We start from the raw sequence: 15,000 nt of genomic DNA on the forward strand, positions 1-15,000 counted from the left end.
GTACAAAGCACTTTCTATGGTGTAATTTGTTTATTATATATTAAAGGAAAATAAAAGCGTGTAAATCAGAAATTTTATTGTTTTCTTTGTGATGCAAGCTTTATAAACCATGTTTGCGAAATAGCGAAAACTCAAGAATCCAATTCAGTAAGCTTAAAAACTTCCGAAATGCGCAAAAACTGTCTTCGGGGGAAAACGTTACAGGTATTAAAAGATACTTCCTCATTAAGAATAACGCTAAATGCAAAAAAAGAAAAATCAAAAGTGAAATGACGAAAACACTTCTTCACATTTATTTTAGGTCCGATTAATCACTGTCTGATTCAATCACATAATGGCGGCGCTTCGCACTGTGCATCACAGACAAGTTTGGACTTTGCTGACTTACAGTGTTTATCGAGATATTAACTGTTCCTCCGTGAATGTTTGCGCCTTGAAGTAGGGACAAAACTTGTTGTTCTCCGTCCTTTTTCTTCACCGCCAGAATGAATGCGCACAGTATTTCGTCGAGCTCTCTCGGTTCAATGTTTTCGAATTCTTCGTGTTTTCCTTTCATTCTCATAAATTCTTTGAGTAAGGAAACATCTCTTTTGGTTTTACTCAACGTGTTTTTGTTTGCTTGCTCTTCAATAAAAGCCTCTAAAGTTGTTTCAGGTGGAACAAAACGTGCTGAAGCCATGTCAGTTTGCGAAAAACACAAGCATGTTTTCTCAACCGGCGCGCCTCGGAACCCATTTGAGTGTTATGTTCTGATTGGCTAATGGGTGATTCTACTCAATGCTCATTGGTTATATTTTTCACATGTGAAGAACGCTATACGCAAACCTGATTGGACGTATCGGTTTTTTCACTGGTGAAATATAAGGAAGAGAGAATTCTATTTGGAAGGTTTATTACATGAAATTCGCCCCATATATATAATAAAACACTATACATCATAAGAAGAGCCTTTATTTCTTCGTCTTCGAAAAAAATGTCAAGTGTTCACGGTTCAAGTGTCCTTACTGTAATCAATGCTTCAGCTGCACGCAAAATACTCAGCAACACTTTTTGTTACAAGACTCTATCAATTCCGCGGCTGGGTTTTAAGCTTTTAAGGTTATGCAGTCTCCATTTCAATTGCTTGTTTAATTAGCATTTTCCCTAGAATTTCATTTCTGTGCTGATACCTTCCTTCTATTTAAGAAACAAAAAGATGTCAGCTTGAAAACTAGAAGTCGCAATTTCAAATGTTATTTTATTTAAAATAATGATTGAGTAGGTCCCTCTAAATGCTTGATGCTTGTGCACATACGCATAAGGCATGATAATGCTAAACCTCCTGTTAACCTTGAAATGCCTGTTTACCTTATCGTCACTTTGCACCTTAAAGATAAATTTCTCAGAAATAAGGAAAATATACTTTTGAGCCTCCAAAATAGGAGTCAACTTATAGACGAGGTCGACCTAAACACAGGTAAATACGATATTAGGAGCCCCCCCCCCCCCCCCTTCCCCCAATAATATTTCAGGTAGGGTTCACTTAGCAGTAACTTTGAAGAAGAGCTCCCCTAACCGGCTATCGGTCGAATGTCGGTTAACAAACAGCCTACCGAGACATCAATTCCACTGTACAGTATACGCTAAAAAAATAACAAAATCCAAAGAGCAACTAAGCTTATCAGTCTGGTTGAACAGTCCAGAAAGTTAACTACCTCTTTCTGCGGTAAATTTGTCATGCATGTCTACACAGTGCTTGCCTTGGTAACATCCTTATTTCCCTCTTCTTTTTACAGATTGTGCTGGTGTTACTCAGGCTACTGGATATGATAATTCTTAGTTACAACTTCTTCTCCCGTAATAATTCCAGAATAATAAAAAAATACGCATGTTTCAATGATTGATTTTGTGGACATCTTGATAAGTTTGAGCAATTACACAATAATCATTTTATGCGCGTAGTAAGTAAGTGAGGTGGGAGGCGCAGTGGCCTCATGGTTAGTGTGCTCGACACCGGAGCGAATGGTCCGCCGTTCCAATCCTGGCCGGGAACATTGTGTTGTGTTCTTGGGCAAGACTTTACTCCCACGTTGCCTCTCTCTACCCAGGTGTATAAATGGGTATCAGCGAAATGCTGGGGGTAACCCTGCGATGAACTGGCATCCCATCCACGGGGAGTAGAAATACTCGCTTCATGCCATGGAAACCGGGATAAGCTCCGACTCTGATGGGCCACTTGGCTCGTATGCAGACTTTACCTTATTTTTTTTTAGTAAGTAAGTCATTGAATGTATGGAATGATTGCTAACTAAGACACAAGAGAACCTCTAGTTTCCGTTGTTTGGTAAGATTGTATGGAATGGATATCTTTGGCTAAACACTAAGACACAAGCAATATCTATATCCGCCCAACTCTCAGAAAACTTTAATTTAAAAAGCTTTTCAGTCATTTAATTTTAGGTTCAGATTGATACTTGCTTCGGTTTAGACGACTTTACCTGCAAGTTGCTTAACCTCTTTCTCTTCTTCTTTTGGGTTCTTTTGCGAAGGGTCAGGATGAGTAAAAGAGCTATCTGCAAATATTAAAAGGAAAAAAAATTGAAACACCAAGCTCACAGAATGCAGGCTTTGGGCTGCTCTACAGACAAAAAAGTCACATGAAAGATTGCGATCCTTTTGATATTGGAAAAGCTATCACAATCAAAATTCAGAAAATACTCATCGGGTCTACTTACATCCAGGAGTGGGTTATCAGTGTCTTCAGTGTACAAAGCGTTTGCATACATTTGTATGACCTCACAAAGACCAAACAAAAAACCCCGGTCATGTTGAGGTCCATAAACTAATCCTCTAATTGAACTCAATCTTTATGAAAATAGTATCTTTTGTTGTTAATGTAAATGGTTTGAACCCAATCGTCGAATTATAACTAAGGGAAGTGTGGTCGTCCGGCTGAGCGTAGTTCTGAGAAGGATTGTTTTGGGGAAGCAGAACTCGTCTTCAGTGTCACGTGATACGTGTAACATCAGTAGATGGCAGGATTACTCAGAGTGATTAATCAACGAATTCGTGATGCTACTGGCCGACTGTCAGTTAAGCCTTGATGTCATTGCCTGTGAATACTGTCAATAGTGATTGGCGAGTTTCGATCCGTCTAGGTCTAATGCCGGTTTTTCTTTTTTTTATAATTGGTCGGTCAGATATTATTATATCGTTTGTCGATGTTATCGATAAGTCGCTTGTAAGGTGCGGGAGGTTGTGGGCATCGGTTTAGTGGACTATGTTCTAAGTTAGTTAACCAGATTTCCAGAAAGATCCGTTCGTAGGAATTAGCACTCTATGTAACTTATTCAACAGTCTCAGTCGATTTTTTGGCAAAGTTATTGATTATGTAACCACTTTTCGAAGCTCGTTTGCATTCAGTCAGTCTTAATGCGTTCGGATTTCTGCATGCGACCTATGACAACGACCAGAGTATTTATACCATCTATTCGAGGTAACATAAATCAGTTGACTTTTCGAGATGACTTTCACTCAAGTTGCAGAAACCTCAATGTCATCCAATACAATCCTTCTCAGGACAACGTATAGTATCTTTTGTTTCAGTTAAAAAAAAAAAAAAGGAGCTCCATACGAGAACTGTCTTACCTTTTTCGTCCTCACTCGATTTTATATGTAACCTGGCAAGTGCCTCTGATGGCATTTCAACGTCAGAGGACGCATCTGTTGAAATAACCAATGGTCAATATTGAGTAAGCTTAAAGTGCACTTGACTCGGAATTTCACTACCATGTTTACAAATTTTAAAATCCAATTTGTAAAGGGCTCAAAAAAATTTCTTTACAAAAACCGCCAACATATATAAAATCCGATGAAATCTAACGTATTTTCAAGGAAAATATGAAACCAAGGCCTGGGATCGAGTTGGGGATTTTGACGTCATCATTTGTGTAAAGATAATCACATTCTTATAGCTGCTAATCATTATGCATTGAAGATTCTTTTAAATGCCGGAAACGACTTAGATTACAACTCTATATTGTCCATAGCAGGAATGAAATCCTTGGAATTTAGAGAATATGAACAATCACTTTTATTACTACATAGATGCATTAAGGAAAATGCGGCTACTTATATTTCTGATTTCTTTGAGTTTCGTGTTTATTGTTACGACTTAAGGGGAAGTGGTTGTTGCCTTGTTCAGCCCTTCTACAACAACCAGTATTTCCATTGGTAATTATTTATTCTATACTGGAAAAGTCATAATTCAAATTCAGCGAATGCTCATATGACAAAAAAAGTGGGAACTTTCATCCATATAATTGAAGGTTAATGGTGGGTGAAATAGCTATGTCTAGGTATTTAATAGAAAAACCTGAAACACTTGACTAAAATCTGAACACCTGACTAACAGAAAGATATTATTTTGTTGCCTCACCACGGGCCATCAGGCCTGACGTCACAGATAAGTGTGCTGTTATCGTCTCCTCCAGAAAAACCTCCATAATAATTTCATCTCCTTTTGCCAACTTGTAAAGATCCTCTGTTATCAAAACATTTTCCAAGTGTTTCTTAAGAAGGCCACTCTCAAAATTCTGCCAAAGTGTTTGCAATCCATGCAAATCAATGACTTGAAGGATGCAAGTAATTGATCCTTCAAAAAGGTATTTCAAAACAACTCCAGCTGGCAGGGCGATTTGCTGAAACAGCTGAATCATTCTTTCAGGGTCATTCCTGTACTTTGTTAGTATGAGGGCTGTTCCAGCAACCCATACACCTTCACAGGCCAGTTTGAGGACCACTTTGAGGATAACATCTGTTATGAGGATCAAACCGGACGAAATTTAGTCCATGAAAGTAGAAGTAAATCTCTTAGTACAGTTCACAAATGGAATGTGGTTCAGTGTTGTCTGCACTCTTATCGACAACGATATTCGTCATCACAGTGGTCAAAAAGTTGTGGAATCACGAGGCGCAGCCAGTGTTTTTACCACAATATTCAACGTTAAATAGAATGTTTGTTTCAGAGCGTGACCAGGATATTGAGAACTCATAGTGACACAAAGAAAGAGCAAGAATTGTCTATAGCTTTCTCGCAATCTGATGGGTTTATTTTCCAAAATGAGCGTTTTTGATTGGCTATACGATTGCGTAACACTGAAATGAGCTTGACAGGAGCAGCGTTGTCTGAACTCTTATCGACGATGGCAAATTAGCCACTCAGGTTGCGAGATGACAAGAAATTGTGGTAAAATAATTGACAGAGCATAGTTGGCTCAGCTCAGGGGTGTATCTTATTTGGCCTTTCAGTGTTACCTTTTATTACCTTAAAATCAGCTACAAAATAAATATCACACTCGACTGTTATCCCTAACAGAGTTAACTGAATAGAGTGTAATGTGAAGTGCTAGATTTCTATCCCATATGAACCATGTGAGCGCTAGCCCTACTGATGGAAATGGGCCCACACAAGGACAGAGAAAAACTCTGACCAGGGTGGGAATTGAACCCACGACCTTCGGGTTAGATCTCCGCCGCTCTACCGACTGAGCTACAAGGTCAGACGGGAGCAGGCCGTGGGAACTGAAGATGTTAAAGTCACGGCAGGGCTAGCGCTCACATGGTTCATATGGGATAGAAATCTAGCACTTCACATTGTACTTGTACATGTTCATTGCCGTGACTTTAACATTTAAAGAACTTTTCAGTCAGTTAATTTTAGGTTCAGATTGATACTTGCTTCGGTTTAGACGACTTTACCTGCAAGTTGCTTAACCTCTTTCTCTTCTTCTTTTGCTTTCTTTTGCGAAGGGTCAGGATGAGTAAAAGAGCTATCTGCAAATATTAAAAGGAAAAAAAAATTGAAACACCAAGTTCACAGAATGCAGGCTTTGGGCTGCTCTACAGACAAAAAAGTCACATGAAAGATTGCGATCCTTTTGATATTGGAAAAGCTATCACAATCAAAATTCAGAAAATACTCATCGGGTCTACTTACATCCAGGAGTGGGTTATCAGTGTCTTCAGTGTACAAAGCGTTTGCATACATTTGTATGACGTCACAAAGACCAAACAGAAAACCCCGGTCATGTTGAGGTCCATAAACTAATCCTCTAGGAATTGCATTCAATCTTTATGCAAATAGTATCTTTTGTTGAAAATGTAAACGGTTGAACCCAATCGTCGCATCATAACTACACTGACCGACCTTGCGACAACGTAAGGGGAAGCAGAAGTCATCTTCAGAGTCAAGTGATACGTGTAACATCCGTAAATGGCAGGAATAGTCTGGTCGTTGATGTGATTAATCAACGATTTCGTGCTACTGGTTGACTGTCAGTTAACCCTTGATGTCATTGGCTGTGAATACTGTCAACAGTGATTGGTGAGTTTCGATCCGTCTAGGTCTAATGCCTTTTTTATTTTTATTTTTTATTTTTACATAATTGGTCGGTCAGATATTATTATATCGTTTGTTGATGTCATAAGTCGTTTGTAGGGTGCGGGAAGTTGTAAGCATTGGGTAGTGGTCTCTCTTCTAAGTTACGTAACCAGATTTCCAGAACGATCTGTTGGCAGCAATTAGCACTATATGTAACTGATTCAACGGAGTCTCAGTCGATTCCTTAGGAAAGTTATTGATTAATTAATTAATTAATTTATTTATTTATTTATTTTTATTTTTTTTGTTTTACTAACTTTATTTGTTGCAAACACTATACAAAACAGACTTGCACCAGATTACTTCATAACATCTACCCTACTTACAAATTTTCTAACAGAGAAAGGAAGGGTTCCCATACAGAATAAAATAAAACCTGTTCATTTGGCCTTTTGATTGTGAAATAGCTCTTTGCACAATTATCTTATTCTTAAAGTCTAAAAATGGAGATAGGCTTAAAGTTTTTAGCTCAAGCTTTTGTACCTGACAAAATAATTATAGTAGTTAAAAAGACGGGTTGTTTTCTCTGCGAGATAGTAACCGTATAATATACTTAGCACTAGGGTTAGGGTTAGGGTTAGTGTAGGAGTTACCACTTTGACCCAGAAATCGTGCACAGTATGACACTCAACTAACATGTGGGGCAAGGTTTCTAATGAACTGCAATAGTTACACAGCCGGGAATTTAATATTTTCATCGTGTATAACCTGCTACCATACGGTAAAATGTTATGAATTACTTTATACTGAAACATGCCAAGTTATTGATGATGTAACCACTTTTCGTAGCTCGTTTGCAAATCAGTCAGTCTTCCGTTTAGATTTCTACATGCGACCTGTAACAACGACCAGAGTATTACATACCAGCTATTGAGGTTACATAAATACTTGACTTTTCCAGTTGACTTCCACTCAACTTGTAGAAACGTCAGTCAATGTCACCAGAAGCTCATGACCTTGAAGAGTTTAACTCTGGTTCAGAGCTGGGTTTTTTTTTTTTAGTTGAAAAATTTCTTAATTCGATGTAACTTGCATTTTCCTGCGCGTGCAGCATCAATCTTATTTTTTTGTCCATATTTGGGCATGAAATTGGTGTCCTAAAATCCCCAGCTTTGTTCCGAGGAAAAGAGTTGGAAGTTACATGCTTAAAGGTCGTGTGCTTCTGATGTCACCCAAAACAGTCCTTCTCAGGACTACACCAAACCGGACGATCGTACTTGACTTATACCGCATTCACACCAAAGCTTAAACGCGTTTAAAAGCTGTTTAGTTAAGCATGGTTTAAAATTGTTTTCTTGATACAAGTTACTACCTGAAATACTGTAGACTCCAAATTCAACACAATGAAGACACACATTAGAACGTACATGAACCCTACGTAAAATTCAATCTTTGAGCCTTCCTTTGCTCATTTTTATTTTGTTAAAACTGGTTTAATTAAACGTGTTTAGTTGGTGTGAATCGGATATTAGTTATAGTAGCTTTTGTTTCAGTTTAAAAAAGGGCACCTTACTGCGTTTGTGAACATGATCCATAGAGGAACCGTCTTTCCAGCAGCCGATTTTTACTTGTAAGAGTTCCGATGATATTTACCTTTTTCTTCCTCACTGGACTTTACACGTAATCTGCCAAGTGCCTCTGATGGCATCTGAACGTCAGAGGATGCATCTGTTGAAATAACCAATGGTCAATATTATGTAAGCTTAAAGTGCACATGACTCGGAATTTCACTACCATTTTAAATTTTAAAATCCAATCTGTAATGGGCTCAGAAGCATTTCTGTACAAAAACCGAGAACATATCTAAAATCCGATGAAACCGCACATATTTTCAAGGAAAATATGAAACAAAGGCCTAAGATCGAGTTGAAGATTTTGACGTCATCAATTGTGTGTAAAGATAATCACATTCTCGTTCCCAGATCCAATCGTTTCTATTAGCTGCCGGAGCCTTCGCACGAGAAAACGAAGGGCTCTGGAGACCGAGGAAATTCAATTGTTTTTTCACTGGTTAGCTTGCGAACAACAAAATCTTGAAATGAGTTGCTGATGTGGAAAAATGGGGCCATCTGGCGCGAAGACAGTCGGTAAATCACCACAGTGTCCTTGTGCTACAACTACGACATTCTGTTCGACATGAAAGGACACATTCCCTAACATCGAGACTCTTGGAATGAAATGCTTCTGAGCGCTGCCACATTTCGTACTATTGACGACTCGTTTATGAAAGCTGGAAAGAAGTCCTAGAATCTGGGACTGCTGTCTCTGGAGCGCCTCCTTTTCTCATGCAAAGGCCCCACCAGCTAAGAGAAACGAAGGGATCTGGGAACAAGAACGGAAGATTTATTGTCGATGTGAGGGTCTTTTACACTTACATTTACGATTTAAAGAGGCAAAAGCGCACACAACGATCTAGAGTATTCCCTGATCTTCTTTACCGGCGTTGTAGGTAAGTTATTTAAAAAAGAATAACAATTTGGCTTGAAATTCACATCGGGAAGAATCTTTGGGTGGGTTTACATCACTTGGGAACCCAATCACTTGCTACTGTATTCACATAAGTTAGGGTTCGGCCTCAGTAAGATTTGCTTTTAAGTTTGGAGGTGATGAAACTGCCACTTGCAGTTGATGCCTATTTGATATAAACACGATTAAACACCCATCAAGCCCACAAAAAAACGATTTTCACATACAAGGATCGGATTCAAACAAATTTTCTCAAAAATGAAGAACTTAATTCATACCATTAACTGAGTTGACCATCTTTTCGAGAAGATATTTGCACTGTTTAGACCAGTTATATTTCGTCCCATAGTTGCGACGCAAACCCTTAGCCTCATCGAGTCTAGTATGCCTTTTCTTGTTCCAGATGTCCTTGATAGCTGCTGTCCACGCATTGGGATCATCTGAGCCAATAACAAATGAAGAACCAAATGATACATTGCTCAGAGCTTCTCCAAATCCCGAGTTCCTGCTGACGATCACAGGTAGCCCAGCTGACAGAGCCTCCAGGCCTGTCAAACCAAACCCTTCTGTACGAGAGGGCATGAGTACAAGATCCACCTCAGGGAATAATCGCTTCAAATCCTCTCGGGTTTTGACATAGCCTCTCACCCTAAGGCGGTTTTCGGGAATGCCAAACTCAAGCAATCGTTTTGCAATATCCTCGTGTTTTCCATCGGGTGCTCCAACAAACATTAGCCTAGTTTCAGGTAATGCCGCAACAGCTTTTGCTGCAATATCAAATCCTTTTAACGTGAAGTCTTCAGCGTCTCCACGACCAAACACTAAGACACTACAGTATTTTCCGTCTTCAGGTACGTGTTGAACGCTGACAAATTCCTCAAAAATACCAGGAGTTAAGTCAAAAACATCTTGATGTTTTTGACAACAGCGGAGATATTTGCGAAAGGCCTCTGCCAGCTTGGGCCCGACTGCTACAACGAAATTAGCCATCTCGCACAGTTCCACTTCAACTTTGTGTTTTTCTTCTCCCGTTGAGATTGGATTCTCGTACGATTTGAACATTCCTAGTTCTTCGGGGTCAGTGTGTATCACTTGTACCCACTTGCATTTGTGAGAGTTGCGGATAACTTGCGCTTGGTGACCAAGTTTCACTCCATGACCAACAATGACGTCTATTCGCAAATGCTCAGGTGGAAAGTTGAGCCACTCCAGTTCTTCACACCCTGGAATTCGTGTTGCCTCAAGAATCTTTATGCCATGGCTGAGAGCTACTTTCCTATCCACCTCAGAGCATTTTGGTAAAAAGTATTTGATTTGGACTTCTGGGAATTTGGCCAGCTGTATGGCCAACTCTCTGTTGATTGTGGAAAGTCCGCCTTTACTGGATCCCCACTCAGAAGCCAAAATGGTGACTTGAACTTTGTTGGGGCCATGTTCTTGAGATTGCTGCCATGAGCCTGATGCCATAGTTAAGTGTGGTGGTAACACTGTTGCCTTGGGTTGGACGAACCTTGAGCCAGAGCTATTCTGTTTCCCTAACACACACACAAAAGAAATTATGTTGTACAAAATGGCAATTCAGTAACGGAAGAGAAAATAGAATGTCGAGAATGGCCGAGGGAAAGGAAGAGCTTTTTCTACTGAGCAATGGCTAATTAAATTAACAAGATTAATTTTTTGTGGTCCTTCCCGCCAGCGAAAAGCTTAACTACAAGTACATCATACATTGGAAAGCTACGTTAAAATAACTATAACACAGCACGATAATATGGCTAATTTGAAGAAGTTGAACGATTTAGTACATGCACAACTTAAGAAAAGGAGACTAACTAATTTATACTTGAAAGCTATTGTCACGTAAGCGGTTGGTTATTTTGTGAGGGAGATCTCCAAGAGAATGCATGAAACAGCATTTTAATGCCTCTACCATTTCCATACTTTTACAGAGGAGTACGTCCACAGACCAGGCAGTCTAACCCGCCTCTAGACTTGCGCTTTTCATTCCAAATCTGTCAATTCTCCTCTCTAAAGGTGGTTCAATCGAGCTTCAACAACTTCAAGAGAACGGTTAGCCTTATGTGAAGGATTGACTTACTGTAAGTTTACAGCACTTGTTCAGGCAACGACAATGTTGTATGATATCATATGAAACACCAATCTTTTCATAACAAATAATATATAATAGGTAAACATATAAACTGGAAAGCCGTACATGTATAAAAGCTCTGTAGATAGTTTCAATTTAGCCCGCTAATTTAATGGGGTTCACCAAGCTCGCTTCTGAGATTGATAAGCATTTAAAGACAAAACGTGGGGAGTTTTTGGATGGATCTCCCAATGGGAACATTTTGTTAAGCAAGAACTGTTGTTTGACATGTATGGTACCATAGCATAGATGCTTGGTGATAGAGTGTTGTAGAACTGATCACTTCTATCCTTCTTATCATGTACAAAGTTATTTTCTTCAAAGTGTTGAAACTGGTTTGAGCCCCCTTAACGCAGCCATTTACAAGTGCTTTCTGAATAACTCACTAGTTAGCAACATCAAAGGAAAAAAAAAAAAAAGAAGTTAATGGGAGTTGGTGTGGTTCAGTAGTTACCGTTAGGTTTGCATGCGGTTGCCCCGGGTTCAAATCTCATTCTGGCTTCTGCTTTGGATTTGTTTCCGCGTTGTCTCGGATTCAACTCCACCACGCTTTGCAAAATAGCCAACTGGTTGCCTCCTGCCAGTTGGGGTTCTTAATCATGTTTCTAGTAAGTTTGAATTGTTTCCTTCAGATTATTAAAAGTGGGGTGCCACTTTTAACATTACGCTCGCAACATTTCAACGCAACATTGTTGTATGATGTTGCGACATGTGTTGAATGAACTGGCCAAACGCACGCAACATATCGCAACACGGTGGCCAAACGTACGCAACATGTTGTTCCCAACAATGTTGCAAGATGTTGCGTTGAAATGTTGCGAGCGTTTGGCCAGGCCTTTACGCAGTGTTGGAGGGTTATGTAACTTTAGAAACGCTTAATTTTCGCATCTTGTATTGAAACGGATTTATGTTTCTTTTTACCCTCAATTACATGAATTGAGTACTTTATCACACTTACTGGAATTTCAAGCATCGGCTTCAAGCTTGCCATGTTTCCAGACGTGCCCCTTTGAGACAATTCACACTGTTTTCACTTTATGTAAGCGCAGTTATGGATCCTTCAACATAAGAAAATTGATTCAATCAATCATTAGTCACCTCTCATCTGAGAAAATTTTACTTGATTCCATTCAAGTGCAGTTAGCACAACAAAAGCCACAAGTAGAAATTGCTCTTTTTAAATCAATTTGCTTTATCAATAAAATAAAAAAAACCTCATGAGGGTTTAAGGTAACAATTGACCCAGTATTAACGCATGTGGTCAGCGCCACCTGTTACAATGTAACTGTCCAGGTTTTGAAAACCACTACATGTAAGTCTTAGCCAGATAATCTTTTTAAGATCATTTGAAAATTTTCCGCTTTAGAACCAGCAAGAAGTCCTGAGTGCAATAATGGAGCCTCAAACATCAGACAACAGGAATGATATACCTGTATTACTGGTAATTGGTAGATCTTAAAAAACACAACAGCATCACTCTCTGCACACATTCAGTCAGATATACATGTATTGGTTCACAATGAGCTGCTGTTTTTTTGAACAAATAGCCCTGGCCACTTTTAATACAATCACAGACAGATGCAGTGGGATTTATAGATAATTCAGAGAGATATTTATATCACAAATTTGGACAAACAGTACACGTATGAAAGCGAACAGACTAAGAACTCTGGCTATTAACTCATAAAGGCAGCAATGATATTAGAGGACCACTTATCTGGGGTTTGTGTTACACTGGTGAACAAGGTATGAATCAAATGGGTAATGAGCTTTTAAACAAATTGTGGTTCTTCATCAGTGGCAGAATCAAACTTGCGTTCATGCATGTAGCCCTAGCTCTTTCCACAGCAAATAATTTGGCATAAGTATTAATCAAATGGTAATCTGATCTTTATCAACTCATTATTATAATAAAAGAAAATTTTGTTCTACAAAAGGTTAATTTCATTTTACAATTTATTTGCATAGAAAGTCTAAGATGCGCGTTAAGAATGGGTTGAGAGCCACGTAGTACAGTGTACGGTACAGTGTGTATTCATGAAACAATAATGCTGCATCACCATATCATGGAATGTTGTGATAAAATAATCTGGCATGAATAAGTTAATTGATTGGTGTTCGCCTGTTTACCCCCGTTCCTGCTTTTTTGTATCCATAGGACATGGCCTTGATAGAAGATGATATGATTAAACATTACATGACTGTACTTCTGCTCCAAAAAGCTCCTAAATTAGCCCATGGCATTCTAACATAACAAGTAAATCAAGTTCTTCGGAAATAGAAATAGTAGTCAAACACAGTACATGCATGTTAAACAGTCTGTTATTAGTTGGATGTCATGATGCCAAGCTGTGAAATGTTCAAGAGTAAATTATGGTAGTATCATTTTTTATCCTAGCAAGCTCATGTGAATGTTTTTCACTTTCAAATATCTCATACCTGAATTTAAAAGAAAGAAATCAATTTAGAAAAAAAAAAAAAAAGAAAAGAAAGAAAGAGACAGGATTTTTTGCATTCCAAAAAGTTTTTGTTTGTACTAGAATTATTGTAAGGATTCAGTGATTTGCTTTTAAACAAAATAAATCATTAATTCATTCATTCACTCAATCATAACTCACTAAACTAACTTACTTTGAGCTCTGATCAGTCTCCTCTGTGTCTTTTAAGTTTATTTTATCACTCTGCCCATGGAGCATTTATATAATTGTACCTGCAAAATGAGGGATACAAACAAAAAATTAATGATTCTCTGAAAGCATCTACATGTATGCTCACAAGTTTGGTAAATTCCTTCAGTGTACATGTAGTTAAGTGTTTCTTGCATTTACTAGATTTTTGTCTTGTTGGGTGGAGGGTAGTACAGTACTTGTATGGGAAGTTTGTTTCCCCTACTACTACCTTTCACATTAGGCTGCCCATCCACTTTGGTTGGAAAACTGTTACTGATTCAGAATTACATTAAATTTTAAAAGAATTAAGTTTTCCCTGATATTCCACCCCTTGCTTCAAACTGTCATTTTACTGGCAGTGCTTTCATCCTCCATGATGAAGATCTAAATGGACCTTCTTTACTCATCTCAGACATTTAAGCCATCCTTCATCAGACATGGCATCTGACAGGATGTGGCAACGCGGATCCGCATAATTCCCTAAACTCCGCATCTTCCGCATAATTATGATATTTTCCGCATAAAACTGAAGAAATTCCTGATATTAGTGATAAAGCAGCTGCTTACCATCCTCACAAACACAAAAGCCAAAGAGATTGACTACTTTGAAACTCTTATTTTCCTGAACATTGAAGAAAACACACCATTTCGTTCGCAAGATGAAAGTTCGTAAGCAGTTTCTACGCATTTTTCGGCAATGAGCCTGGACTCTAGTTAAACCGTTTTCATAACATACCCTAGGGTCAACTTTTCAAAAAAGATGCAACAAGGTATGAAAATTTCGCCGCAAGTTATAGTAGCAAATTAAATTGATCATTTGTAAAAGTAGGGAGAATCGGAGAATCGTACAAAACAAAATAGGAGCCTGCAATATGTAAGTGTTAAAAACTGCTGAAAATGGTGAATGATCGAGGGCATGGGTCGTGGTTCAACCCCATCACAATTTTACTCCATATCTCCAAATTGAAACAAAATTTATGACGAGAAACAAAATATTTTTTTATCGCTTTATTTATTTTAGCAAAAATTCCGGCAAAAAGGCCAATTACTAACCCTTTTATTTTAACGGTGAAAGCTGATCAGAGCTTCTGATGCAGAAAAAAATTAAAGATTATGCGGAAAGTTTTTGCCCTATTATGCGTAAACATGCGTTGATTATGCGGAAATTACACTGGATTATGCAGAAATTGAAACAATTTATAGAACTAATAATTAGGCCCATCCAATGTATTTACATGCTTATGGTAAATCAGTACTCGAAATTGCGACCAATACAGTTGCATTTACGACTGATTTTT

General features: G+C 38.5%; 2 protein-coding genes across 6 annotated transcripts in view; both read right to left on the reverse strand.

Annotated features, from left to right (window-relative positions):
• Positions 1 to 15,000, reverse strand: part of LOC137997682 (protein NLRC3-like) — a 173,339-nt gene that overhangs the window by 94,196 nt on the left and 64,143 nt on the right. The window lies entirely within an intron of this gene.
• LOC137997674 (uncharacterized) overlaps positions 1 to 15,000 on the reverse strand; it is a 45,031-nt gene that overhangs the window by 24,001 nt on the left and 6,030 nt on the right. For 2 of the 4 annotated variants that reach the window (XM_068843806.1, XM_068843807.1), the window contains 8 exons: positions 13,665 to 13,743; positions 11,992 to 12,091; positions 9,166 to 10,422; positions 8,015 to 8,089; positions 5,740 to 5,814; positions 4,418 to 4,795; positions 3,628 to 3,702; positions 2,478 to 2,552 (listed from right to left, as the gene is read on the reverse strand). In XM_068843806.1, coding sequence (XP_068699907.1) covers positions 2,478 to 2,552; positions 3,628 to 3,702; positions 4,418 to 4,795; positions 5,740 to 5,814; positions 8,015 to 8,089; positions 9,166 to 10,354 — 1,867 coding nt within the window. In that variant the 5' untranslated portion in view covers positions 10,355 to 10,422; positions 11,992 to 12,091; positions 13,665 to 13,743. Of the gene's footprint in view, positions 1 to 2,477; positions 2,553 to 3,627; positions 3,703 to 4,417; positions 4,796 to 5,739; positions 5,815 to 8,014; positions 8,090 to 9,165; positions 10,423 to 11,991; positions 12,092 to 13,663; positions 13,744 to 15,000 lie in introns of all 4 variants that reach the window. The other 2 variants (XM_068843805.1, XM_068843804.1) reach the window with 1 other exon arrangement.

This window comes from Montipora foliosa, chromosome 3 (assembly GCF_036669935.1).
Source record: "Montipora foliosa isolate CH-2021 chromosome 3, ASM3666993v2, whole genome shotgun sequence".
Taxonomy (NCBI): Eukaryota; Metazoa; Cnidaria; class Anthozoa; order Scleractinia; family Acroporidae; genus Montipora; species Montipora foliosa.